The sequence below is a fragment of the Piliocolobus tephrosceles genome, chromosome 21 (genome assembly GCF_002776525.5).
Source record: "Piliocolobus tephrosceles isolate RC106 chromosome 21, ASM277652v3, whole genome shotgun sequence".
Taxonomy (NCBI): Eukaryota; Metazoa; Chordata; class Mammalia; order Primates; family Cercopithecidae; genus Piliocolobus; species Piliocolobus tephrosceles.
Window position 1 is genome coordinate 2,867,886 of NC_045454.1, and position 26,191 is coordinate 2,894,076.

The 26,191-nt window shown below is 39.1% G+C and overlaps 1 protein-coding gene across 5 annotated transcripts; it reads left to right on the forward strand.

Moving 5' to 3' along the window:
• Positions 1–680: 680 nt before the first annotated feature.
• On the forward strand, positions 681–24,701 carry ZNF583 (zinc finger protein 583). 5 transcript variants are annotated; one of them, XM_026457552.2, is made up of 6 exons: positions 681–1,008; positions 3,598–3,696; positions 5,096–5,222; positions 11,062–11,188; positions 11,441–11,539; positions 20,250–22,376. In XM_026457552.2, exons 3-6 carry the CDS (start codon positions 5,217–5,219, stop codon positions 21,725–21,727), a joined length of 1,710 nt encoding a protein of 569 aa, XP_026313337.1. In that variant the 5' UTR covers positions 681–1,008; positions 3,598–3,696; positions 5,096–5,216; the 3' UTR covers positions 21,728–22,376. The 5 variants fall into 5 exon arrangements, with proteins under 5 accessions (XP_026313337.1, XP_026313336.1, XP_026313335.1 ...); XM_026457551.2 differs by having other exon boundaries at positions 5,111–5,222; XM_026457550.2 differs by lacking the exon at positions 5,096–5,222 and having other exon boundaries at positions 11,444–11,539; positions 20,250–24,701.
• Positions 24,702–26,191: the final 1,490 nt, after the last annotated feature.

Consider the following 26,191-nt stretch of genomic DNA (forward strand, 5'->3'; position numbering starts at 1 on the left):
GCTAGTTTTTTGTATTTTTTAGTAGAGACGGGGTTTCACCGCGTTAGCCAGGATGGTCTCGATCTCCTGACCTCGTGATCCGCCCGTCTCGGCCTCCCAAAGTGCTGGGATTACAGACTTGAGCCACCGCGCCCGGCGAAAGAATGGTCTTAACACTCTGCTTCGCTTTTCCTGACAACACGCATTACTTCCCAATATGCATCAGTGTCCTTTATTATTAATTTTTTCCTACTGAATTCTTCCCGCATTAGAACGCTGCTTCATGAGGTGGGGATTTTGTCTGATTGTTCACTGCTGTGTGCCCAGGGCCTACGACAGTGCCCCACACAGTAGGCGCTCAATAAATGGCGAATGAAAAACAGGGTCAGGCGGAGACAGAAGAAGCAGAAAGGGAAAGGAAAGAGAAAGCCCGGGCCGCCAGACAGCTTAATCACACGTACGTCCTACCGGACCCCTCTCCAGCTGGCTCTGGCCACACACCGGTCCTCTAGGCTCCCTTTTCTCAGCGCTGGGCTCGCAGCCCCACCCGGAGCGCTTGAGCTCGGACGCGGCTACTGCGCGTGCGCGTCACCGAGCTAGCACCCCGGCCTGGCAGCCTTTGGGGACCCGAGCCAGCTGCGCCTGCGCAGTCAGAGCGGGTCCTCCCAGGCCTCAGGTGGAACGGGTGGGTGAACGGGCGGTCGAACGGCCTGAGAGGGTTCGGCTGGTCCGAGTGGGGTTCTGAAGTCCAGCGGAGGTGGGCTTACTAGGGAAGGCGGCGCATTAGAAACTACCCGCAACTGAGCGGGGAGACCTGCGGCCTCCCGGTACCCTCGGCCACCATCCCAGCATCCTCTGCGCCGCGCCGGACCTGAACTTCATTTCCCAGCGGCCCCTGCGGCCTGCCCTAGCGCTGCGGCGCCTTTGTGAGCGCGGCCGGCGGCCAGGATCGAGCCCTGGCCCGGGCCCTGGCCCAGCCCCGGCCTCCAAGGACCGCGCGAAGGAAGTGCCCACCGGAGGGAGGAGGCGGTGAGGAGCGCGGGATGGAGCTGACGCCGGGAGCGGCCATGCCACCGTGTGTGGGACCGTGTGTGACAGTGTGTGAGAATGTTGTGACATTAAGGAACCCTGTGTGACAATGTGTTTGACAGTGTGGAACCGTGTGTGAGACCATGTGTGACTGTGTGAGAATGTGAGACCGTGTGTGACTGTGAGAATGTGTGTGAGACCGTGTGTGAATGTGTCAGTGTGAGACCATGTGGGACAAATGTGGGATTGTGTGTGACAGTGTGAGACTGGGTGTGAGAATGTGTGTGACAGTATGAGACCGTTGTCCCTGTGTGTGCGGGAGCCTTTGACGGTATATGGGACCGTGTGGGATGTGTTTAAGACCACATCACCATGTGTGAGACTGGGAATGTGTGACAGTGTTAAACTGTCACTATGTGTAGACCATGTGTGAACAGTGTGTAAGACCATGTCACTGTGTGTGTGACCTGTGTGTGCGGGATAATGTAAGACTGTATGGCAGTGTGTGTGACTTTGTGAACAGAGTTTGACCGTGTGTGTAGGATCATGTGAGACTGTCACAGTATGTGAGGCCATGTCACCGTGTGTGAGGCCATGTGTGGTTGTGTACGGTGTGTGGCTGTTGATGTGGGACCACGTGAAACTGCGACAGTGAGAATTTGTGTGACAGTGTGTGAGTGTGTGTCACTTTATGTGAAACTATGTGAACAGTTTGTGTTGTTGGACTAAGATTGTATGTGACAGTGAGATTGTGCGTGACAGTGTGTTATGTGAGACTGACAGAGATTGTGTGACTTAGCACTGTGTGTCATTCCACCAGTGAGTGTGACGGTGTGACTCAGAATGGCCTTATATGACCCATTGTGAGAGCAGGGCGGGCTACAATGTGGGGGCATGTCCATAGGTTGCCAGGGGAGGTGCCAGAGTGAGAAACTGTGTGGTTTGTTGTCTGTGATTTTTGTGGGCAGGAAGCTGTGTGGGTGCTTGGAGATGCTGGTGTTCTCTGGGGTTTGGGAGACTGCTGTTGTGGTGGAGAGACAGCGAGATGGAGATGAAAGGGAGAAGATGGAAAAAGGGAGAGGGGAAGAGAGCTGGAAAGGGAGAGACAGACAGGAGCCTCAGACTTAAGCCTGAAAACGCTGGCTGCCTGTTGTCTGGCACAGTAGTTTTTCCATCCCTCTCAGTCTCTGGGGGCATGTGAGGAATTTAACAGGAAAAAGGAATGGGAGACCTACCATGTGCTATTTATGAAAATAAATGACAGAAAGATGAAAATTTATTTAAGAAAGGATGTACCAAGCACTGTGCTCAAAGCTTTATGTAGATCATTTCAGAATCCTCCCAACAATTGATAGGGAATAGTTACCGTTTCACTGATAGGGAAACAGGTTTGCAGTGGTTTCCTAACTTGCCAGAGGTTGTAGAGGTAGCATATCATGGTTTGGCTGTTTGAGACCAGGTGTTCTGATCCTTAAGCCTAGTCGTTCTTACCACTAAGTTATGCTGCTTCTTAGGTAATAGCTTTATTCTTTAAGACAGTGAGGTCTGGTGGATAAGAATTAATGATAGGGGTTTGGATGACTGTTCATAGCCTGCCCCCTCCTTCCCTCTCTGCTTCTTTCTCTCTGAGGAGATTGCCCAGAAAAGTCAAGAGATTAGTTTTCAGTTGTGGGTTGTCATAAGCCAGGCCCTGACGTAGGCCGTCTTGACTCTTTGATGGAGTGTCCACCACACCACAGGGACCCTCTGATGCTCACTCTGTGTATAGAGATGCTTTCTCTGAGAAATTTTACTTTGTAACTTTATCTCTCATCCTTGCAGAAAGGGTGGGGACATATTTCCTTTCAACATCATGATTGGGTGGAAAGAATTAAAAGTTAGACCTGGTTTCCAGTTTGGCTTAATTCCTTATTACCATGATGTCTTGAATAATTAATTACTCCGATGAAGAGCCTTTGTGTGTGAAAGAGGGAGAAATCCTTGCTTGGTAATGCCATTGTGTAATTGCTGTTTTTGTTCTAAATTATAAATGGGAAGGTAACTTAAGCACAGAACATGTATATTGTTTTTTTGTTTGTTTGTTTGTTTTGAGACAGTATCGCTCTGTTGCCCAGACTGGAGTGCAGTGGCGTGATCTTGGCTCACTGCAAGCTCCACTTCCCAGGTTCATGCCATTCTCCTGCCTCAGCCTCCCGAGTAGCTGGGACTACAGGCGCCCACCACCACACCCGGCTAATTTTTTGTATTTTTTAGTAGAGACTGGGTTTCACCATGTTAGCCAGGATGGTCTCGATCTCCTGGCCTCGTGTCTCGATCTCCTGACCTCGTGATCCGCCTGCCTTAGCCTCCCAAAGTGCTGAGATTATAGGCGTGAGCCATCGCACCTGGCCCATATGTTGTATCCTTAAGATCCAAAGCATGTGGGCAAAAGAATTGTAAATTTAGATATAAATGACTTGCTCAGCAATATCTCTAATTGACTCCTGAGGTTGGGGAAAGAAGGAGAAAGAGAAGGAAAGGTTTCTAGGCTGATGGTACTGAGAGCTGCAGGGCAGGCCTGGCATTTTATGGTTTTTCTTCCTTCTCCAGCTCTACTTTTTCAGGATACCATCCCTCTCCGGGAGAGGAGCCTGAAGGAGTAGGACAGAAGAACTGTCAAATTCTGGAATCCTTAAAGCCATGTCCAAGGTAAGGAAGCATTTCTTCTCTCTTCCTTAAAATGCCATCTTATTTTTTAGGTTATACGAACATTTTGTTTTTCTTCCAAAGTACTCCAACCTAACAAGGTTCCATTCATCCAGTGACTCGTTCCTCATATCTTGCTTTCAAGTAAAAGTCTCCAAAAGCCTAGTCATCTTTTTTTCCACAGCCAGCATTTTTATCTTCACTCAAGAAATAGTTCGGCACCTCCTCTGGGTTTAGTGTCTGTTAGAAGCTCTCAAGATGCAAAAATACACTCATTGGCATATGATAATCTTCACTGTAGTAAGTTGATTCATTGAGATTGAGGTGTATGTTCAGATGTAACCACTAGCATAAATAAAGCTTTTCCACAGACCTAGGTTTGAAAAGAAGGCAAGCCAGGAGGGTTGTCAGGTGGTCTTAGTCACAGAACAGGGCAAAGTCTCTTGCTCAAAGTGATTTTGAGGAGTGAGATGTGTTGAGTCTTGAATATTAAAGTGTGGGTCAGCTAGGGCAGGGATTTTTCCAGGCACTCTGTGGGCTTTGAAGAATAGTATTCCAGGGAATAATGAGGTACCATTTTAGGGACATTCTGAGTGTCCACAGCTATGTTATTCTAGGTCATCCAGTTAAGATTAGTGGAATTAATATGTAAAAAGTAGAACTTTTTTTGAAAAAGAGTAACGGGAGAGCACTTAAATCTACATTAAAATAAAAGCTGTATATATCTATAAGAATGAAAACAGTAGTTAGTGTGGAATGGAGCCAGAAGAAACATATAATGTTAAGAAACAAATCCAAGTATAAGAATTCCATAAGAATGGAAATATTCATTCACCGAACATATAGTTATTAAAGACCTTATGCTAAGTGCTGTGATAAATAAAAATAGGCCCTGTCTTTATCTTCATAGAATTTAATGTATACTAGTTTAATTATATGATGTACTGATATTATTTTAAATCAATGGGGAAGGGATGGAATATTCATTTAGTAAAAAAAAAACAATTTATCTACACATAGATAAAAATTCGTAGAGGTTAAAAACATTATATAGGTTAAATATATATAAAAAAATACAAACCTCTAGGTTAAAATATAGAGAATGGAGAAAGAGTAAGGTGAGGCAGATGCAGAAATCAGCTAGTACAGCATTGTCCAGTAGAACTTTCTGTGATGATTGACAGTAGAAATGTTGTATATCTGCAGTGTTTAATATAGAAGCCACTAGCCAGATGTGGCTACAAAGACTTGTATATACTAGCATGACTGAGAAACTGAATTTGTAATGTTACTTGATTTAAATTTAGCCATATGTAGCTAGTAGCTAGTGTATTAGACAGCACAGTCTTAGGCTTATAAAACAGTAAAGCCAGGAAGATAATTATGGGTGATCTTGTCCAAGTTTCTCATTCTACAGATGAAGAAAAGGAGGCCAGGGGAAGAAAGTGACATGTCCACGTGACCAGTTAGTGACTGAGTCAGATGTAAGAAGTTGTAATATACATTGAGGGTCAGTAACATCGATGATGGTGAGTGATGATATTAAGAGGGTGGTGGAAAATGATGAAGGACACTGTAGCGAGACTGTGATGGGGCTCATTATTTCACTCCCATGCCCAGAACCTTCATTGCCTTCCTATCTTACTTGGAATGAAATCCAGTATCCTAACCATGGCCTAGAAGGCCCTTTGTGCTTCAGCTCCTGGCTTTCCTAGACCTCAGTTTCTACAAATATTTACCTCTCTTCATTTTTTTTTTTTTTTTTTTTGAGATGGAGTCTCGCTCTGTCGCCCGGGCTGGAGTGCAGTGTCCGGATCTCAGCTCACTGCAAGCTCCGCCTCCCGGGTTTACGCCATTCTCCTGCCTCAGCCTCCCGAGTAGCTGGGACCACAGGCGCCCGCCACCTCGCCCGGCTAGTTTTTTGTATTTTTTAGTAGAGACGGGGTTTCACCGTGTTAGCCAGGATGGTCTCGATCTCCTGACCTCGTGATCCGCCCGTCTCGGCCTCCCAAAGTGCTGGGACTACAGGCTTGAGCCACCGCGCCCGGCCGACCTCTCTTCATTTTAATGACAGTAGTGAGTTTGCTGTCTCTCAGGCGTACTCTGCTTTTTCTTGTCTCTGGACTTTTGCATGTGCTCCCCCATCCCCCTACATGTTGACATAGCTTGCCCTCCCATTTCACTCAGATTGTTGTTCAAACCTTACCTCTTCATTTAGACTTACCTTGACCATATCATCTGCAATAAACACCCTGTCACTCTTAATCACCCTTTACCTTCTTTGGTTTTTTGTCACTTGTCACTACCTGACATGTATGACCTTATGTTTAATGTTTCTCTCCTTTGTTAGAATATTAAGAGGAGGAACGTTGTTTTGTTCACCTTTGTATTCCTGACTCTTAGAATAGTGCCCGGTTGGTAATAGGCATTCAGATGAATTCCTCATCTGTGAGTGAGACCAGGATAGCTAGAGCTAGACACCTCTTCCTTCCTGCTACTGATTTGGTAACAGAAGAAAGAAAAAGCTGAAAGTGTGATGTATAGAATAGATGGAATCCATTAGCCCAAATGCTGTTTCCAGGACCCCACCCCAGACCTCCTGAATCATGGTCTCTTGGTGGCACCTAAGAAAACACATTTTTATTGGGTTTCCCAGGATTATTATTATTATTTTTTGAGATGGGGTCTCACTATGTTGCCCAGACTGGTTCTGAACTTCTGGCCTCCAGTTATCTTCCTGCCTCAGCCACCCAAGTAGCCAAGTAGCTGGATTACAGGTATCCAGGATGATTTTAATGCATGGCTTTTGAGAACCTCTGCCTTTAAAAATTATATTTAAAGTATGCCTCTTATAAGCAGCATATAATTGGCTAGTTTTAAAAAAGCTAGCCTGATCATCTTAATCTTTTAGTGTTTATTACATATTTAATATAATACTTATAGATATGTTTTTAAAACTACTGTATTTCTGTTTGTTTTCCATTTTTCCCATCTGTTCTTTTTTCCTTTGTTTCTCCTTTTTTGCTTTTTTTGGTTAAGTCAGGTATTTTTCCTTATTATTTTAGTAATTATATGTAATTGTTATTGTTCTTTTAATGGCTTTTCTAAGATAATTTTCATCCATTACTCATATGTAGTAATCCTTCTTTCTTCTGTAATCTTCCTCCTATGGTTAGTACCCTTATCGCTTCCTGAACAGGATGAGATGCCTGTGGTGATTTAACTCCACAGTATTATTATTGCTGTATTTATAGTTACTGCTTTAGAACTCTTAATTTATTCCTGTGTTTTCATGCTTCCATTTTCCTTCTGTTTTACTTCTACCTGAAGAACTCTTTGAGGATGTCTTCGAGTGCAAGCCAACACTTTGCTCCCACCCTTAATTGTTTTTTTTCACTTCAAAAACAATTTGACCATATTGTTGCTGGGTCAAAACAGTGTAATTAAAAATTTTCTTGAGGTTAAGTAATTTTGTGAAATCCTGGTCTCAATGGAGAGAACAACGTCTATGAATCGATTTTAAAAAATAATTCAAGACCTATGCAACATCATAGTAAAAAATTAAGATTTACCCAGCCGGGTGCGGTGGCTCACGCCTGTAATCCCAGCACTTTGAGGGGCCAAGGCAGCTGGATCATCTGAGGTCAGGAGTTCGAGACCAGCCTGGCCAACATGGTGAAACCCCCGTCTCTACTAAAAATACAAAAATATTAGCTGGGCATGGTGGTGGGTGCCTGTAATCCCAGCTGCTTGGGAAACTGAGGCAGGAGAATTGCTTGAACACGGGAGGTGGAGTGCAGTGAGCTGAGATCGTGCCACTGCACTCCAGCCTGGGTGACAAGGGCAGAAAACTCCATCTCAAAAAAAAAAAAAAATTAAGATTTACCCAACTGAAAATAAGCATGGGGGTTAGTAAGTAAGACAGGGCATAATTATACTATGTAATATTACTCAGCCAATAAAAGTGACATTCTCGGTAAGTGAAATATCTACATAATCATAGACATCAGTATAAGGAACTGCTTGAACAGATTATACTAACTATAAATTATAATTGCTTTTAGGAGGTCGAGTGACACAGGAGTAGGCATGGGGGTGAAAGACTTCCAATCCTAGCACTTTGGGAGGCCAAGGCAGGAGGATCGCTTGAGCCCAGGAGTTTGAGACCAGCCTGGGCAACATAGTGAGACATCATCTGTACCAAAAATTTAAAAAATTACCTGGGCCTGGTGATGAGCGCCTGTGGTCCCAGCTGCTTGAGAGGCCGAGGTTGGGAGAATCATTCAAGCCTTACAAGTTGAGGTTGCAATCAGCCATGATCGTCACACCGCACTCCAGCCTGGGCGACAGAGCAAGATCCTGTCTCCCAAAAAATAAAATTTAAAAAAAAAGGAGTGGGGGGAAATCACTGAGGGTAGAAATACTGGAGAGTATATTTTTAAGTTTCTTTAATGATGGTAATTTTTAAATTACATCAAAAGAATTATAAAAAGCATTTGCAAGGTATTCATGGTCTCATTGGCTGAGAGGAAAATGTCAGATAATTAAAACACAGAATGCATTAGTTCATGTGTGCAGCTAAAAAATGTCTCTTGAGGACTTTGTGTAGCAAAAGCTTCTTCACTAATGTCTACACAATAAATGATGTGTGTGGAACACTTTCCTGCACAAAATTTTTTTTTTTTTTTGAGATGGAGTCTCGCTCTGTCGCCTAGGCTAGAGTGCAGTGGCGTGATCTCAGCTCACTGCAAGCTCCGCCTCCTGGGTTCACGCCATTCTCCTGCCTCAGCCTCCCAAGTAGCTGGGACTACAGGCGCCCGCCACCTTGCCCGGCTAGTTTTTTTGTATTTTTTTTTTAGTAGAGACGAGGTTTCACCGTGTTAGCCAGGATGGTCTCGATCTCCTGACCTCATGATCCACCCGTCTCGGCCTCCCAAAGTGCTGGGATTACAGGCTTGAGCCACCGCTCCCGGCCCTCCTGCACAAAATTTTAAAGAATTTTATTGAAGTGTTTGAGTTACAGTAGAATGGATGAATAGCAGTGCCCAGGCCTATCCAGCACAAGTTTTACTTTTTAGACCTGATTCACATTCCTTTCCTTTTTTGAAGCGACAAGTCACTTCTTTAGATATCCTTGTATTAAGAAGTGTTTCAGAGATGGAAGCTTTTTAAACAGCTGATGCATGTAATTGATGTTTCTTGGAGCCATACTTTTGCTTTCTTCATAGATAACCTCCTTAACACTTTTGTGCATCGTTCTGACAGTAGCAGTTAACATTGACTCATTTTTTTTTTTCCATTGAAAAGGTTTCTAAATAAAATCACTGATGTATTTGAGTATTTCTTCAACAGGAGCATTACTCTGCAAAGAGTCATATAAGGGTAGGGGTGATGTTCATATTTGACAACTAACAAGGCAAAGGCACACAGCAGAACGTATCTTAGCTGGGATCCTGGTGTTTGCTGCCATGCTGGGCGTTAATCTTCAGTTGCTGAATTCCTTATGGAGAAATCTGGTCACTAGCAGCACTCAGTGCAGTAGCTGTTTACCAGTGGGTGTGGCAATATTTCAGTGTTTAAGGAATCAGCATAGCTGTTCAGGTGTGTACCACTGAATCCCATCTCTATATCAGCCCAGCTTAAGAGCAGGCTTTACTCTGTGACATGTCAAAACCAAGATGTGTATGCCTAACCATACAGCAAGCCCTGGTAAGTCTTGAGCTGATTTATCTTGTTAGGAAGAAGACCCATTTTTCATTTTTAGGAAGCGAACTAGGTCTTGTTCTATGTTATCTTAAAGATCCTTACTTCAAGATGCAGTAGTAGTATTTGGGAGCTGTACTGTAACATTTTAAAAACTCTCTTGCTCATCAAATAGGCACAGTTGTATATGTTTCTCTAGTGAGAGCGGTGGGTATTTTTTGATGCATTTTATTATCAGACTTGGAGACATTCACTATTTAAGTAAATTAATAGTGTTTAAATTATATTATTTTGTCTCTTATGTAGCATATTTATAAGTTACCAACTATCTTTACAACTTAGTGGGGTTATCAAGAGCTGTTAGGCAATCACTTGTTGTCTCTTACACACAGTCTCAGGAAAACTTTTATTTCCAACCGAAATTTGTCCTATATTGAAATAACTTTTATTGTACTTCTTTGATTCCTTCTATCAAGTACTGATTATACAGATTCAAACATTTATTGTAATAGTACTCTTATTCTCAAGACATCAGAGTCATAGTCTTTGAGATCAACTTCATTTTATCTGTGACAAATTTTTTCTTGTTTTGATTCAGATACCTTTTTGTTTGTTTGTCTTTAGAAACAGGGTCTCACTATATTGTCCAGGCTGGACTCAAGCATCCCAGGCAATCCTCCTGCCTCAGCCTCTTGAGTACCTGGAACTTTAGGCATGCACCATCACCTCTGGCCTGATTCAGATACCTTTTGTGACATCAAGCTGCTGTTCATCCAAACCATATGCCTTCCATTCATTTAAACCATCTATAGGGGAGGAATTTGTGTAAAACAAGTGTTTAAAATACAGCACACAAGACCTAGGTTGTCATTATGAAATGTGTACTATGAAATGTAAAAAATATGTGAGATACCTGAGGTCATCAGTGAGATGAAATGCATCACCTTGACAGCTGACTAGTAAATGTTATCTTTGCCACCAAGCACAAATTCAGTGGCATACTTCCACATATCAGGTGATCTGTCACTCAGCTTCTTGATTACTCTCTGTTATGGTATACATTTAAGCCATATTTTTGCAAGTCAGTATAAAACTTTGTTTACTGTTTCTATTATATATATTTAATTTCGGAAAGTCAATATTGTAAGCATCAAACATATTTATATGTATTTTTATACAACCCTATTGATGTCTCTGGAACATTGACCATTCCATTGTACTGAGTTTGGAAAAATGCCAGGTTCAACTATGTACACATTAAAAAGCTTAACTCAGCCTGTTTCCTCCTTGAAGCTCTTTACTTCCCCAGTGTATCTGATTTTCCAATATTGAGAAATACTCTGGCATTTAATATGAATAACATATTTTATACTCGATTTACAATGTTCTGTTATTTTCCAATTTTGTGTGTGTTATAAATCCTTTTCTCCAACAGTAGGATTATCTCTCAAATTGTATACTTTCCATGACAGAATATCAAAACAAAGCACAAAGAAGTCATCTAGTAATTATCTGACATGTGTTGCCCAGAACCTAAGATACTGTCAGAAAGTTTTGCTATGTGCAATATTTCTCTCTCAAAGTATAGACAATTTAACTTTTTAACCTAGGCTCATGTGAGGATGTGAACACTAGTTGAGCAAGAATGTGTTTATGTCATTTCAGGATTTGGTGACATTTGGGGATGTGGCTGTAAATTTCTCTCAAGAGGAATGGGAATGGCTGAACCCCGCTCAGAGGAATTTGTACAGGAAAGTGATGTTGGAGAACTACAGGAGTTTGGTATCACTGGGTAAGGACGTCTCCTGTAATTCAGAATCTACATGGGACTGAGCTCCAGTGTAATGTTGGGAAACCTCTGATGTCCTTCACTAAATTTCCCTTTCTTGTGCTTCCCAAAATAGGTTGAATTTGTAGAACTGGCAGCTTCATCTTCCCCATTCTTATTCCTCAGCTCCTTCCCATTATGCTCCCACCTTCTTGATGATGCAGAAACTTGATCTTACTTATATACCTGCCTAATTCCCCTTTTGTTTTTTGTAAGCAGGAGTTTCTGTTTCTAAGCCAGATGTGATCTCATTATTGGAGCAAGGAAAAGAGCCCTGGATGGTGAAGAAGGAGGGAACAAGAGGCACATGCCCTGGTGAGTGAGAGAGAAATAGGGAGATAGAAGCCATTGCCAGGAAAAGCTCAGCAATTCTGAAAGATTTCAGTTCATCATTGATGTTTCCTGGGTAGCTTTTCTTAAAGATTCAAAGCCTGGGAAGAAATATTGAGGCATCTTTAAGCATGAGCTCCTCAATTTGTTCTGTTTATATTCTCTCACAAGTTACAGTCTTCTCTGACAGTAATCTTCTCTGATAACCCATTTTCCTATTGTTGGACCCAAATGTCACAGCATCTCCTTGTCCTTGCCTTTTAGTTTTATACAGGTTGCTTTGTTTCATTTTTTAAAAATCCAGGTGCCTATAATCCCGGCTTTTTGGGAAACCAAGGTGGGTGGATCACTTGAGCCCAGGCGTTCAAGACCAGCCTGGGCAACATGGTACAACTAAAAATACACACACACACAAAATCAGCCAGGCCTGGTGGCATGCGACTGTAATATCTACGTGGGAGGCTGAGGTGGGAGGATCACCTGAGCCTATGATCTGAGAGCATGCCACTGCACTCCAGCCTGGGCAACAAAGCAAGCGCCTGTCTTAAAGAAAAAAAAAGAAGCAGCCAGTTTTTTTTTTGTTTGTTTTTCCTTTCTCAGTTACTCATTCCTTTTAGATTGAAGGATTGATGCATTTATTTATTTATTCTTTTTCCAAGCCTCATTGGCTTTATGTTTTTTTTGTTTGTTTGTTTGTTGTTGAGATGGAGTCTCGCTCTGTCACCCAGGCTGGAGTGCAGTGGACGGATCTCAGCTCACTGCAAGCTCTGCCTCTTGGGTTTATGCCATTCTCCTGCCTCAGCCTCCCAAGTAGCTGGGACTACAGGCACCCGCCATCTTGCCCGGCTAGTTTTTTGTACTTTTTAGTAGAGACAGGGTTTCACTGTGTTAGCCAGAGTGGTCTCGATCTCCTGACCTCGTGATCTGCCCGTCTCGGCTTCCCAAAGTGCTGGGATTACAGGCTTGAGCCACCGTGCCCAGCTGACTTTATGTTTTGAGAAGAGGATTCTGCTAAATTCTTGGGATTATTCAGAGGCTTATACACCAGCAAAGAAAAAAGAAAGCCAATTTTATTTACAAGTGTGGGTAACTACAAGATGATAACACTTAATAGAAACAATCAGAATAGGTTGATTGGAGGGAAGATGATAAATTTGGCTGTGGACATAAGAGGGTTATATGTATAAGAGGAGAGTTCCAAGCAAAGAAATGCAACATGCAACTGGTTTAGAAGATACGGTCTGAGAAAAATACTCTGATTTAGAGATGTCAGTGTGAATGAATGAGATCACTGGTCTTAAGAGTTTGAGAGATGCAGCCTGATGCTGAGGCCTTTGTGGGAGAAGTGAATCTTTGACAACGTTCTCAGTATCCTCCATGGTAAATGGCATCTGTATAGTTTGTCTTTGGTTAATATATATATATTTTTAGATGCGGTCTTGACCTGTTGCCCAGGCTGGAGTGCAGTGGTGCACTGCAATCTCCACCTCCCAAGTTCAAGCAATTCTCCTGCCTCAGCCTCCCAAGTAGCTGGGATTACAGGCATGTGCCACCATGCCCAGCTAATTTTTCTGTATTTTAAGTAGAGATGGGGTTTCACCATGTTGGTCAGGGTGGTCTTGTACTTGTGACCTCAAATAATCTGCCCACCTGGGCCTCCCAAAGTGCTGGGATTACAGGCATGAGCCACTGCTTCCAGCCTGTCTTTGGTTAAATTGTATGTGTTTTAATTTTTCTAGATAATTGTTCTTTTCATTTAGGTTATCAGATTTCATGAATTTGAGCAAAGTAATATACAATTATTTTTCTTTTTTTGTATCTATAATGGTTTCCAATTTTAATTTATTTTGTATAACTATTCTTTTTTAAAAAGAATATATTGGTCAGGTGTGGTGGCTTACACCTGTAATCCCAGCACTTTGGGAGGCCGAGGCATGTGGATCATGAGGTCAGGAGTTCAAGACCAGCCTAGCCAAGATGGTGAAACCCCGCCTCTACTAAAAATACAAAAATTAGCCAGGTGTGATGGCAGGCTCCTGTAATCCCAGCTACTCAGGAGGCTGAGGCAGAGAATCACTTGAACTCGGGAGGTGGAGGTTGCAGTGAGCCAAGATCAAACCACTGAACTTTAACCTGGGAGACAGAGTGAGACTCTGTCTCAAAAAAAAAAAAAAAAGAATACATGTATTATTAGGTCACTCTGCTCATAAATAACTTTATTTGTAAATAACTAGCTTATGGATTTATGTATTAGTATTCTTTTCCAATTTTCTGGTTTTTTCATACTAATTCATAAAATATTTTCTCCTTACTAATTCTTTCCTTCTAATTTTCTTATTTATTTTGATCTCCATAGTGCCAAAATGAGAGCTTGATCTATTAATTTCATTCTTTTATTTAGTAATGAGATGATTAAGGACTATGAATTTTCCTCTAAGTTTGTCTTTGTCTATCTCCTGTAGATTCTGATACTAAGTGTTTTTGTTACTGCTGTTCATACTAGATAATCTACCTTAAAATTTTCTTTTTTTCACCCAGAGTTGTTTAAAAGAGAGTTTTCTGGTTTTATTGTATTTGATCAGACAGTATTATTATTAAGGAATTATTTATATTTAGTAAACTGGATACATATAAATTGTACAGTTTGATGACACTTGCATATACCCATGAAACTGTCACCACAATCAAGACACATTTAGTATTTCTATCAGCCCAAAAGATAGCTTGTGTCTTTCCATCTATCCTACTCTCCACTCCCAGTTCCAACCAAACATGAATCTGATCTTTGTTGTTTTTTATTAATTTCCATCTAAAGTAAATGGAATCATACAGTATGTTATGTCTGGCTTATTTCACTCAGCATAATGATCTTGAAATTTATCTATATTGTTGCAGTATGAATGCAACATTTCATTTATCCATTCACCTAGTGATGGACATTTGGGTTGTTTCCAGTTTGGGGCTATTATAAATAAAGTTGCTATACAGCTGTCATGTACAGGACTTTGTGTGAACATATATTTTTATTTTTGGGGGGTTAAATACCTAAGATGGAAGAACTGAATTATATGACAGGTATATGTTTAACTCTGTTAGAAACTGTCAGTTTTCTGAAGGAATTATACCATTCTTCTAGCAGTGTATGAGACTTCCAGTTAATCCACATTCTCACCAAATCTTGGTATCATTAGTAGTATTTTTAATTTTGGTCATTCTAAAAGTTGTGTTGTGGTTTTAGTATGCATTTCTGGAATGACTAATAATGTTGAGCCTCTTTTCATATGCTTACTGGCCATGCATATAACTTTTATAAAATATTTGTTCAAATATTTTGCCCATGTTTTGTTGGATTGTTTATCTTATGAGTTGTAAGAGTTCTGTATATTGTCTTAAAACAAGTTCTTTATCATTTATATGTATTGGCTTATATATGCCAATTATGGCTTGCCTTTTTATTTTTCTACTGCCACCTCTGTTGGAGGCAAAGTTAGCAATTCTTGTAAAATCCAATTTATTAACTTGTCTTAGTTGGTGCTTCTCATATCTAAGAAATTCTTGCTACTCCCAGGTCACAAAGATATTTTTCTAGGAGTTTTAAAGTTTTAGCATTTACATTTAGCTCTGTGAATGATTTTGAGGTAATTTATGTGTCTTGTGTGAGGTAAAGGTTCATATTTTTTCCATATGGATATACAGTTGCCCCAAGACCGTTTGTCAGGAAACACTTTCTCTTCCTAATTGTATCACCTTGCTACTTTTCCTGATCATCACTTGACCACATACGTGTGGGTATAGTTCTGGAATCTCTTCTGTTCCATTGATCTATATGTCTATTGTCTCACCAGTTCCATACTGCCTTGATTACTGTAGCTTTATGGTAAGTTTTGATATCAGATAGTGCAATTTGTAAAATTGCCTTGACTGTTTTAGATCATTTGCATTTCATATAAATTTCAGAATGAAGTTGAGAATTTCTACTCAAAAAACTTAGATTTTTGCTGGGATTACATTGATTCTGTACATCAATTGAAAAAGAACTGACCGCTTAACATTGAGTCTTCTAATATAAGTATGGTTTATTAAGCCATTTATTAGTCTTTAAAAATGTCTCGAAGTTGGGTGTGATGGCGTGCGCTGGTAATCTTAGCTACTTGAGAGGCTGAGGTGGAAGGATTACTTGAGTCCAGGATTTTGAGACTAGCCTGCACAACATAGCAAGACTCTTTCTGAAAAAGAAAAAGGAAAAATAATAAAATTTATTTTAAGAATATTTTGTAGTATGCAGTGTAGTGGTACTCTTAAATTTTTTTCCTAAGTATTTAATAGCTTTTTGACTGCTATAATAAATATAATTTTTTAACAATTCAGTTTTCTAATAGTTTGCCACTAGTATGCAAAAAATGTAAATTGATTTTTGTATTAGCTTTACATCTTATGACCTTGCTAGATTCATTTAATAGTTGCCCTCACAGTTACTTTGTAGGTCTATGAGGATTTTTTGGATGGACAATCATGCCATCTACAAATAGTTTTTTTTCCTTCTGATCCTTACACCTTATTTTTCTTGATGTATTGCAGTGGCTAGGACCTCCTGTCTAATGTGTAATTGTAGGGTTAAGAGGAGATGTACTTGTGCTGTTCCAATCTTAAGGGGAAATGTATTCTATCTTTACTGTTAAGTCAGTGTAAGCTGTAAGTTTTTCTTAGATGTCCTTGGTCAGTTTCAAAATGTTACTTTCTATTCCTGGTTTGCTGAGCATTTTTATAATAAATGGATCAGATACTATTTCTATATCTGTTGAAATGATCATGTGATTTTTTTTTCTTTAACCTTTTAATATGGCGAATTACACTGATTGATTTTCAAATGTGAAACCAATCTTGCATTTTTGGGATAAACTCTACTTGGTGAAGATGATGCTATTCATATTTTCCTGGATTTGCTTTGCCCAGTTTTATTAAAGATTTTGCCTTATGTACATGTGCTACATTGGTCTGCAGGTTTACTTTTATTTATTTGTTTGTATATATATATTTTTCAAGACGGAGTCTTGCTCTGTCACCAGGCTGGAGTGCAGTGACTCAATCTCGGCTCACTGCAGCCTCCACCTCCCAGGTTCAAGTGATTCTCCTGCCTCAGCCTCCCGAGTAGCTGGGACTACAGGCACGTGCCACCACGCCTAGCTAAATTTTGTATTTTTAGTAGACACGGGGTTTCACCCCGTTGGCCAGGATGGTCATGATTCTTGTCCTCGTGATCTGCTCACCTCAGCCTCCCAAAGTGCTGGGATTACAGGCATGAGCCACTGCGCCCGGCCTGCAGGTTTACTTTCTTATAATTTTTTTATCTCGTTTTGGTATCAAGATAATACTGGCCTTATGAAACCAAGTTGGAAAGTGTTTTATCTTTTTCTATTTTCTGACAGTTTGGATAAAATGATATTATTTCTTCCTTAAATATTTGCTAGAATTCACCAATGAAGACATCTGGGCCTGAAGTATTTTTTACATAACAGCTTTAATGGATATAGGGTTAATCAGGTTATCTGATTTTTGTTGAATCAGCTTTGGAAGGCTATGTCTTTCAAGAGATTTCTGTGTTTCATCTGAGTTGTTCAATTTATTAACATTTTTAAAAAACAGCTGTATGATATGTAATGATAACTCCTCTGGTGTTGCTGGTATCTATTCTTTTTTTCTTGATAACTGATATTTTAAAAGAACCTACTTTTGTTTTATTTCCTCTGTTGTTGTTTGTCTGTATTGTTAATTTTCTTTCTTAACTTTTTGCTTCTACTTTCCTTAAGTTTACTTTGGTCTTTTCCTCACTTCTTGAGGTGACATCTTAGATTATTGATTTTTAGACTTTTAGTTGTTTTCTAATATAAGCATTTGAAAACTAGATTTTCCTTTAGGTACCATTTTAGCTGTATCCCTCAGATTTTGATATGTTGTACTGTCATTATCAACTGAGATATTTTCTAATTTCTCTTACTATACTCTTTGGCCCATGATTTATAATCATGGGTCCATGATTTGGCCCATGATATATAACTTCTATTGAGGTTAGAGAGCATACTCACCTTGGTTTCGGTACTTTGGAATTTATAGAGACTTGGTTTATACCCCAGAATATAGTCTATCTTATTTACTGAACACACCGTGTGCACTCGAATACATGTTGTACAAGTGTTGTGTGTAGTGTTGTATAAATATAAATTAGATCAAAGTAGTTAACCCTGTTGAGATCCTCTTTGTTACTATTTTCTCCTAGTTTTGTCAGTTTCTGAGCAAAGCATGTGTTAGTTGCCTATTATGACTATAGGATTACCTATTTCTTACACTTTCAATTTTTGTTTTATGTATTTTGAGGCTTTATATTAGGTGCACACACATTAAAGATTATTTTTCTGGTGAATTGATCCCTTTATTACTATATGTCTCCTTATCTTTGGTAATACTCAGTTTTAAAGTCTATTTTATCTGACACGAATATAATCAGTCTAGCCTTATGCTTACTGTTCGAATGTTACATCTTTATCTGTTTACTATTTATTTTAATGTATTCTTATATATAATGTGAGGTTTCTATAAACAACATATAATTGTGTCTTTCATTTTGATGATTCCTATAAACTCTGCCTTTTAACTAAATGAGGAGTTCATTAATATTTAATTATTTGTATAATTTGAGTTGGGTCTACTATTGTTTTCTCTTTAATATTTCTCATTAAAAAATATTTGCTCATCTCTATCTTCTTTTGGGATGTTTGAATATTTTTTATAATTCCATTTTATTTTATTTGCTGGCTTGTTGTACCTTTTTATATTATGCTTCCAGTGGGTGCTATCGTGCATTGATGCTCCAAATGTGGTCCTGAGACCAGCAGCATCACCTGTGAATTTATTAGAAATGAAGATTCTCAGCCCTCAACCTCCACTAACTCTATCAAAAACTCTGTGCACAGAGTATAGCAATCTGTCATTTAGCAAGTTTTATCTAATTCTGATACACTCTAAAATGTAAGAATCATGCCCGTAACGATTATAACATCCATCCTTAACTTTTCAGTCTAATGAGAATTAGTGTTCATCAATGACTATACCTATGTTTTTACTTCCTTATTATAGTTTTATCAACCTAATTCTGGGCTTATTTAATTAGATCATTGCTCCTTGGCAGTCATTTCATATTTCTTTTTTGACCCATGAGTCTTCAGAATTTAATTTTCATGTTGACTTTCTATAGGGCATTCATGAGTGTGATTTGCAACTGTTTAGAGAGGAAAGTGGAATTTGGAAGGGCACTGAGGCAGCACAGTGGGAGTCAGCAGCCTCAATTTAAGTATGTTGCCTTCAGATTCTTTTCCTTCCAAATATCATTATCCTCTATAATATTTTAGTAGTAATATTCCATTTGATTTCAGACATTTACCCCATTCATGCAAGCATGTCATTCTAATAAGAGGATGAATTAGTGTGATGGCTTATGTATTATTGATTCAGTATTTATTCCAAAGATACTAAGCACCTTCTATCTTTCCAGGCTATTTTAGGCAATGGGTGTTCAAGGGTGAGAAAAAAGTTCCTACACATGAATGTTTACATTCTAATGAGAATAGCGAGTAAGTTAACATGTAATATGATATTAAATAAGTTAAGTGCTGTGAAGTGTAAAGCAGGAGGAAAGAGAAACATAAGAGTATGGAATACTTCATATTGGATGTTCAGAAAAGGCCATACTGAAGAGGTAATATGTGAACAGAACCTCAAGTGAAGAAGTGCACTGAGAGAAGAGATCAAGCAGGTATCTGTGGAAAGTGCTTTTCAGGCAGAGAAATGGCAAGTCTGGTGTTCCTAAAGTGGAAATATAGTGAATTCCCATATGACTGAAGTGGATGAAGCAAGCAAGAGAGTAGTAGAATATAAGATCAGAGAACACCAGGTCATGTAGAGTTTTGTAAACCAGGGTAGGAATTTTGGCTTTATTCTAAACGTAGTACGAAACTGCAGGAAAATCTTAAGCAGAAAAATGAAGTGATCTGATTTGGAACTGAACACGGGAAGGCAGATTAAGTTCTGTGCTAGGTTAGTAAGACCAAGCAGTTTGATAGAAAACTACTCTTATATGAAGGCATCTTAGGGATCAATTGAAAATTTACATATGGTTGGAATTTGTTACATAGAAAATGATTTTCAGGAAGACTTTTTTCTAACTGCAAATGTTTACCCACAGAGTTTTATGAACAATATGAACAACCATAAAGTTTTACATGTATCCTATTAAGGATATTAATACTGCCTAGTGTTGTTTTTAGGCCTGTGATTCCAGTGGAGTTTTGAAATCGTGTTAACATCATAAAACTGGCTTATTAAAGATAACTTAGCTTGAATGCAGGTAACCTATGATAAGAGAGGAAAGGTGTTTGAAGTCTGTTATTAACTTAGATATAAAAAGCTGATTATGATTTTGGATGACCACCTTGTTTTGTTCTTCTTATATTTACCTTACTGGTTGTCAATGATTATTTCCTTAATCAACTCTCTTAATTTCTTATTATTTATAATGTCATTATTTTAGAATGCATTATAAGCTTTTAAATCCTTTAACTTGTTATGTATTTTATTCACATGTTTAAGAAGTTTCTTCTAGTGAATTAAATACAAAAGACATTTGTTTCTTGATGTCTTTTAGATTGGGAGTATGTATTTAAAAACAGTGAATTTTCATCAAAGCAAGAGACGTATGAAGAATCATCCACAGTTGTGACAGTGGGAACAAGACATCTTAGTTATAGCCTTGATTACCCCAATTTCAGAGAAGACTGTCAAAGTGAGGACTGGTATAGGAACCAGCTGGGAAGTCAAGAGGTACATCTTAGTCAATTAATCATCACTCATAAGGAAATCCTTCCAGAAGTTCAAAATAAAGAATATAACAAATCTTGGCAAACATTCCACCAGGATACAATCTTTGATATACAACAGAGTTTTCCCACCAAAGAAAAAGAACATAAGCATGAACCACAACAGAAAAGTTACCGGAAAAAATCTGTTGAAATGAAACATAGGAAAGTCTATGTAGAAAAGAAACTTTTGAAATGTAATGACTGTGAGAAAGTCTTCAACCAGAGCTCATCCCTTACTCTTCATCAGAGAATTCATACTGGAGAGAAACCCTATGCATGTGTTGAATGTGGGAAAACGTTCAGCCAGAGTGCAAACTTGGCACAACATAAGAGAATACATACTGGGGAGAAACCCTATGAATGTAAAGAATGTAGGAAAGCCTTCAGCCAGAATGCACATCTGGCCCAACATCAGAGAGTTCATACTGGAGAGAAACCCTATCAGTGTAAAGAATGTAAAAAAGCCTTCAGCCAGATTGCACACCTGACTCAGCATCAGAGAGTTCATACTGGAGAGAGACCTTTCGAATGTATTGAATGTGGAAAGGCCTTTAGTAATGGTTCATTTCTTGCTCAGCATCAGAGAATTCATACAGGAGAGAAACCTTATGTGTGTAATGTGTGTGGGAAAGCCTTTAGCCATCGCGGATACCTAATTGTACATCAGAGAATTCATACTGGAGAGAGACCCTACGAATGTAAGGAATGTAGGAAATCCTTCAGCCAGTATGCACACCTTGCTCAACATCAGAGAGTTCATACTGGAGAAAAACCTTATGAATGTAAAGTATGTAGGAAAGCCTTCAGCCAAATTGCATACCTTGATCAACATCAGAGGGTTCATACAGGAGAGAAACCCTATGAATGTATTGAATGTGGGAAGGCCTTTAGCAATAGTTCATCACTTGCACAACATCAGAGAAGTCATACTGGAGAAAAACCCTATATGTGTAAGGAATGTAGGAAAACATTTAGCCAGAATGCAGGCCTTGCTCAACATCAGAGAATTCATACTGGAGAGAAACCTTATGAATGTCATGTTTGTGGGAAAGCCTTTAGCTATAGTGGATCTCTTACTCTACATCAGAGAATTCATACTGGAGAGAGACCCTATGAATGTAAAGATTGCAGGAAATCTTTCAGGCAGCGTGCACATCTTGCTCATCATGAAAGAATTCATACTATGGAGTCGTTCTTGACTCTTTCCTCTCCCTCACCCTCCACATCAAATCAGTTGTCAAGACCTGTAGGTTTCATCTCCTGAATATGTCTGAAATCTCACCTCTTTAATCCATTTCCATTCCGTCATCCTTGTCCAATGCACATTAATATATTTGACATGGGATACTTGAGTAGCTTTCCAATTAGTCTCCTTGTATTCACCATTGTCTGTGTCAGCTGTCCACATTGCAGCCAAATTTATATTTAAAAAAATATGTTTAATATCATTTCTCCCTCATTAAAATTCTTCAGTGGCATCCCATAGTTTTTAAGTTAAAGCACACATTCTTCAAAATAGCCTAAAAACCTAGCCTCTAACACATTGTTCCAGGCTACCTTCCAAAGTTCCTATCTTTTGTCACTACCCAGCTCATTCTCTGAATACTTATCCAGGATTAAGACACATTTTCCAGAATCAAAAAGATCTTTGTACTTCCATTTTCTGCCCTCTAATTTGGGGGCAGCATTTTGTGCTTTGTAAGCTTCAGTCTGATTTATAGTGTGGGAATAATAATGGTTCTACCTCAAAAGTTAATAGAAGAATGAAATAATGCATGTAAATTGCTCAGCAGCGTGCCTAGCATAAAGTAATTAAACATTAATGTAAAGTGAAAAGATAACCATACTATACATAGAAGAGCCGATCATCTCGGCCATGATTATCTCAGAAATAAAAAAGACATGCAGCAGCTCAGGACTGAGAGATTGTGAAGTTTTTTTTTTTTTATTAGGAATGGTAGGCATTTTTCTAAAAGTAGGTGAGGAGAGTATCCAATACAGTAGGATTGACATTAGAGTCCATCATATAGGGTAAAATGGTGGCTTCTATCTCAGCATTGACTAGATATTTAACAGTTCTAAGAAGCTAATGTCTTATTTTAAAAGTCTTTTTTTTTTTGAGATGGAGTCTTGCTCTGTTGCCCAGGCTAGAATGCAATGGTGCAATCTTGGGTCACTGCAACCTCTACCTCCCAGGTTTAAGTGATTCTCCTGCCTCAGCCTCCTGAGTAGCTGGGATTATAGACATGCACCACCATGCCTGGCTAATTTTTATATTTTTAGTAGAGACAGGGTTTTGACATGTCAGCCAGGCTTTTCTCTAATTCCTGATGTCAGGTGATCCGCCTGTCTTGGCCTCCCAAAGTGCTGGGATTACATGCGTGAGCTACCATGCCTGGCATAAAAAGTCATTTTTAATAAGACAGCTTACTGAGATGTATTCATCATTTACATGTAAACAAAGGCAAAATCAAAATTAAAAACGTGAAACATCAGTAACCAATGAAGAGTAGAAAATAAAGTTTAAGTTTGAACCCCTTTTCTAAATCTGGGTAAATGAATTATATCAAACCTATGTCATTTAAACTAATAAAGGTTGTTAAATTACTAAAATTTCAAAACTAGTGAAGAAAAGAAACCAAAACTGTAGGTGAGTTCTCATAAACTGGCCCGCAAACATGTTTGATTCTGTATGCATGAAGTTTAAACTACATGTGAATACCTTCAGCAGACCATGTGTTTTCCCTTTTCTCAGACATTCAGACCACTCCCTGATCCTTTATATCTGACCTTTTTAAATATTACTTCCTGACCCCAGAAGTCTTTTGGCATATCATCAATGCAGTAATCAATTCACATATGACTATAGACGCAAACAGAATGATGAAAGTTTAATGGAGGATGAAAAGGAAGACAAATATTTTATTCTTTATATGGTAAGATTGATTCACTATCATACAGATGTCAGTAGCCCATGAATTAATCTACAGATTCTACCTAACAAAATTCTAATACATTTTATAACGTTTTAACATGTATGTGTGAACATACATATTCACGCTGTTGCACATATAAAGAAAATATACAAAAAAGTGACCTATCACATCAGTGGTTTAACAGTTTTGGAAAAATTTGTACTGCTCAATACAATTCATTCTTTACATATGTGAAAGTTACTTTCAAGTGGTTTATCTAAATGTGGAACAGACAGTGATTAGAGGACTCTGTGGCACACTCGAATCATGGAATGAGAGTGGCCTTCCTAAACATCACATGATGTTCAGAAGCCTCCCCACCTCCTGCCAACAAGTCATAGGTTTGACTGTATCAGACCTGTATAAAGGTTTTATATGACCAAAGATAGCAAAACAAAGATACAATATTTTTTAAAGCTAAGAATGGGAGAAATTTATCACAGCACATATAAACTATGGAATTCATATCCTTAACATAAAATAGTTCATAAAAATCCCTTAGGAAATGATGCGTTTCTCCAGTTCATCGTCAAAGGATATGAAGAGGCAACAGGTGACCAATAAATATGTGGTAAGTACTAAATCTCCCTAGGATCAGAAGAAATACAGTTTAGGCCAAGGAAATACTATTTTTTCAATATCAGATTAATAAAACTTTGCATTGAAAGCATAGGAAAAGAGATACTATGCACAAATTTAAAAGAGCATGGGTTTGTACAAACTTTGTGGTAGGCAATTTGTCAACTTCAGAATTTTAATTGGGGAAAAGTAGAATTTTATTTTGAAGTTCAAAAACTCGGCACACAATGTCTTTCCCTCCAGATCCTATTATACACATAGAACAATGTAAACGATACTTTAAAAAAAAAGTGAGGCTTTTGAGTGGATGAAATAATTTTGTTAAAGGCAAAACAAGGAAGAGTGTTCATTCATGAAATGTAGCAGAAGATGCTGCATGTTATATGTGAATGACTGAAGGGTTTTAAAAATGGGATCTAGTCTGCCCAAAGGATCCCTAGAGAAGTTCAAGCTTGGAGTTGGCTTCTGTACAGGCTGTGGCTTCTAAGAAGACATGACGAAAAACCTCTTAAAGCCTTTCTATGTGAAAGTTATGTCAGTAACCCTTGCCAAAAGCCTCCTTACTCTCCCCTCTCTTATATAAGTAAATTTCACACCATTAACAAGTATAAGTTCTAACAATAAAATCTAAATGTAAATTGCTAAAGCAAAACTATTAGAAAAAAATATAGTGGGATATGTTAATGACTTTGGTGTCAGACATGTCTTTCTAAAATATTCAAATACCGTAAGGGAAAAGATTGATAAAATTGACTGTCAAAAATTAGTGTGCTTTGGCCAGGCGCCGTTACCCATGCCTGTAATCCTACCACTTTGGGAGATGTAGGCAGGTGGATCATGAAATCAGGAGTTCAAACCCAGCCTGGCCAAGATGGTGAAACCCTGTCTCTCCTAAAAATACAAAAATTAGCCAGGTGCAGTGGCAGGCGCCTGTGATCCCAGCTACTCAATAGGCTGAGGCAGGAGAATCGCTTGAACCCAGGTGGCAGAGGTTGCAGTGAGCCGAGATCACACCACTGCACTCCAGGCTAGGCAATAGAGTGAGACTCTGTCTTAAAAAAATATATATATATATATATAGAGAGAGAGAGAGAGAGAGAGTGAGCTTTTGGTCAGGCATGCTGGCTTATGCCTGTAATCCCAGCATTTGGGAGGCGGAGGCAGGTGGATTACCTGATCTCAGGAGTTAGAGACCAGCCTGACCAATATGGTGAAACCCTGTCTCTACTAAAAGTACAAAATTAGCTGGGTGTGGTGGTGCATGCCTGTAAACCCAGCCACTTTGGAGGCTGAGGCAGGTGAATGGCTTGATTCCAGGAGGTAGAGAATGCAGTGAGCTGAGATCATGCCATTGCACTCCAGCTTGGGTAACAAGAGCAAAACTCTGTCTCAACAACAACAAAAATTAGTGTGCTTTTAAAGAAAGTTAAAAGATAAGCAACAGGAATGAAGAAACACGTTTGTAATATAACGGATACATGTAAGAACACATATAAGTCAATAAGTAAAGGACAACTAAGCATGTATATAAATAAGCAAGGATAAGAACGGGCAAATTATGGAAGAAATACAGATGTCTAATAAATCTAAGTCTCTGCTTAACCTCATTAGTATTAAGTGATGCAAATTTGTTCATTTATTATTTATTTTCTAGAGATGAGGTCTCACTTTGTAGCTGAGGCTGATCTGAAACTCCTGGGCTCAAGTGGTCCTCTTCCCTCAGCTTCCCAAAGTGCTGGCATCACAGGTGGAGAGATTCAAATTTAGAAAATATAATACCAGATATTAGTAGTGGTATGAAGCCAGGATTTCTCATCACAGCTACTTTAGAGGTAGTGAAGTTTTTAAAATGCTCACTATAGCCACTTTGTAGGGTATAGTTAGTATACGAAACGCTGAAAACAACCTAAATTTCTATCAAAGTAATGACTAGGAGTTGTATGCTAGAATTTAAAAGAATGGGCTGATAATATTGATACGAATTTGACTAAAGGACTTACTGGTTGAAAATGTAAAAATTTTGGCACACACTAATGTATATTTAAACATTTATTTTTAATGCATTTCTAGAAGGATGCAAATGCTTAGTGAAAGTTCCGAACTGACACCCAACTGATAAATGTTTCTTCTGGGAAGGGACTGGTATTGGATGCTCTGGTCAAAAGAAGATTTAG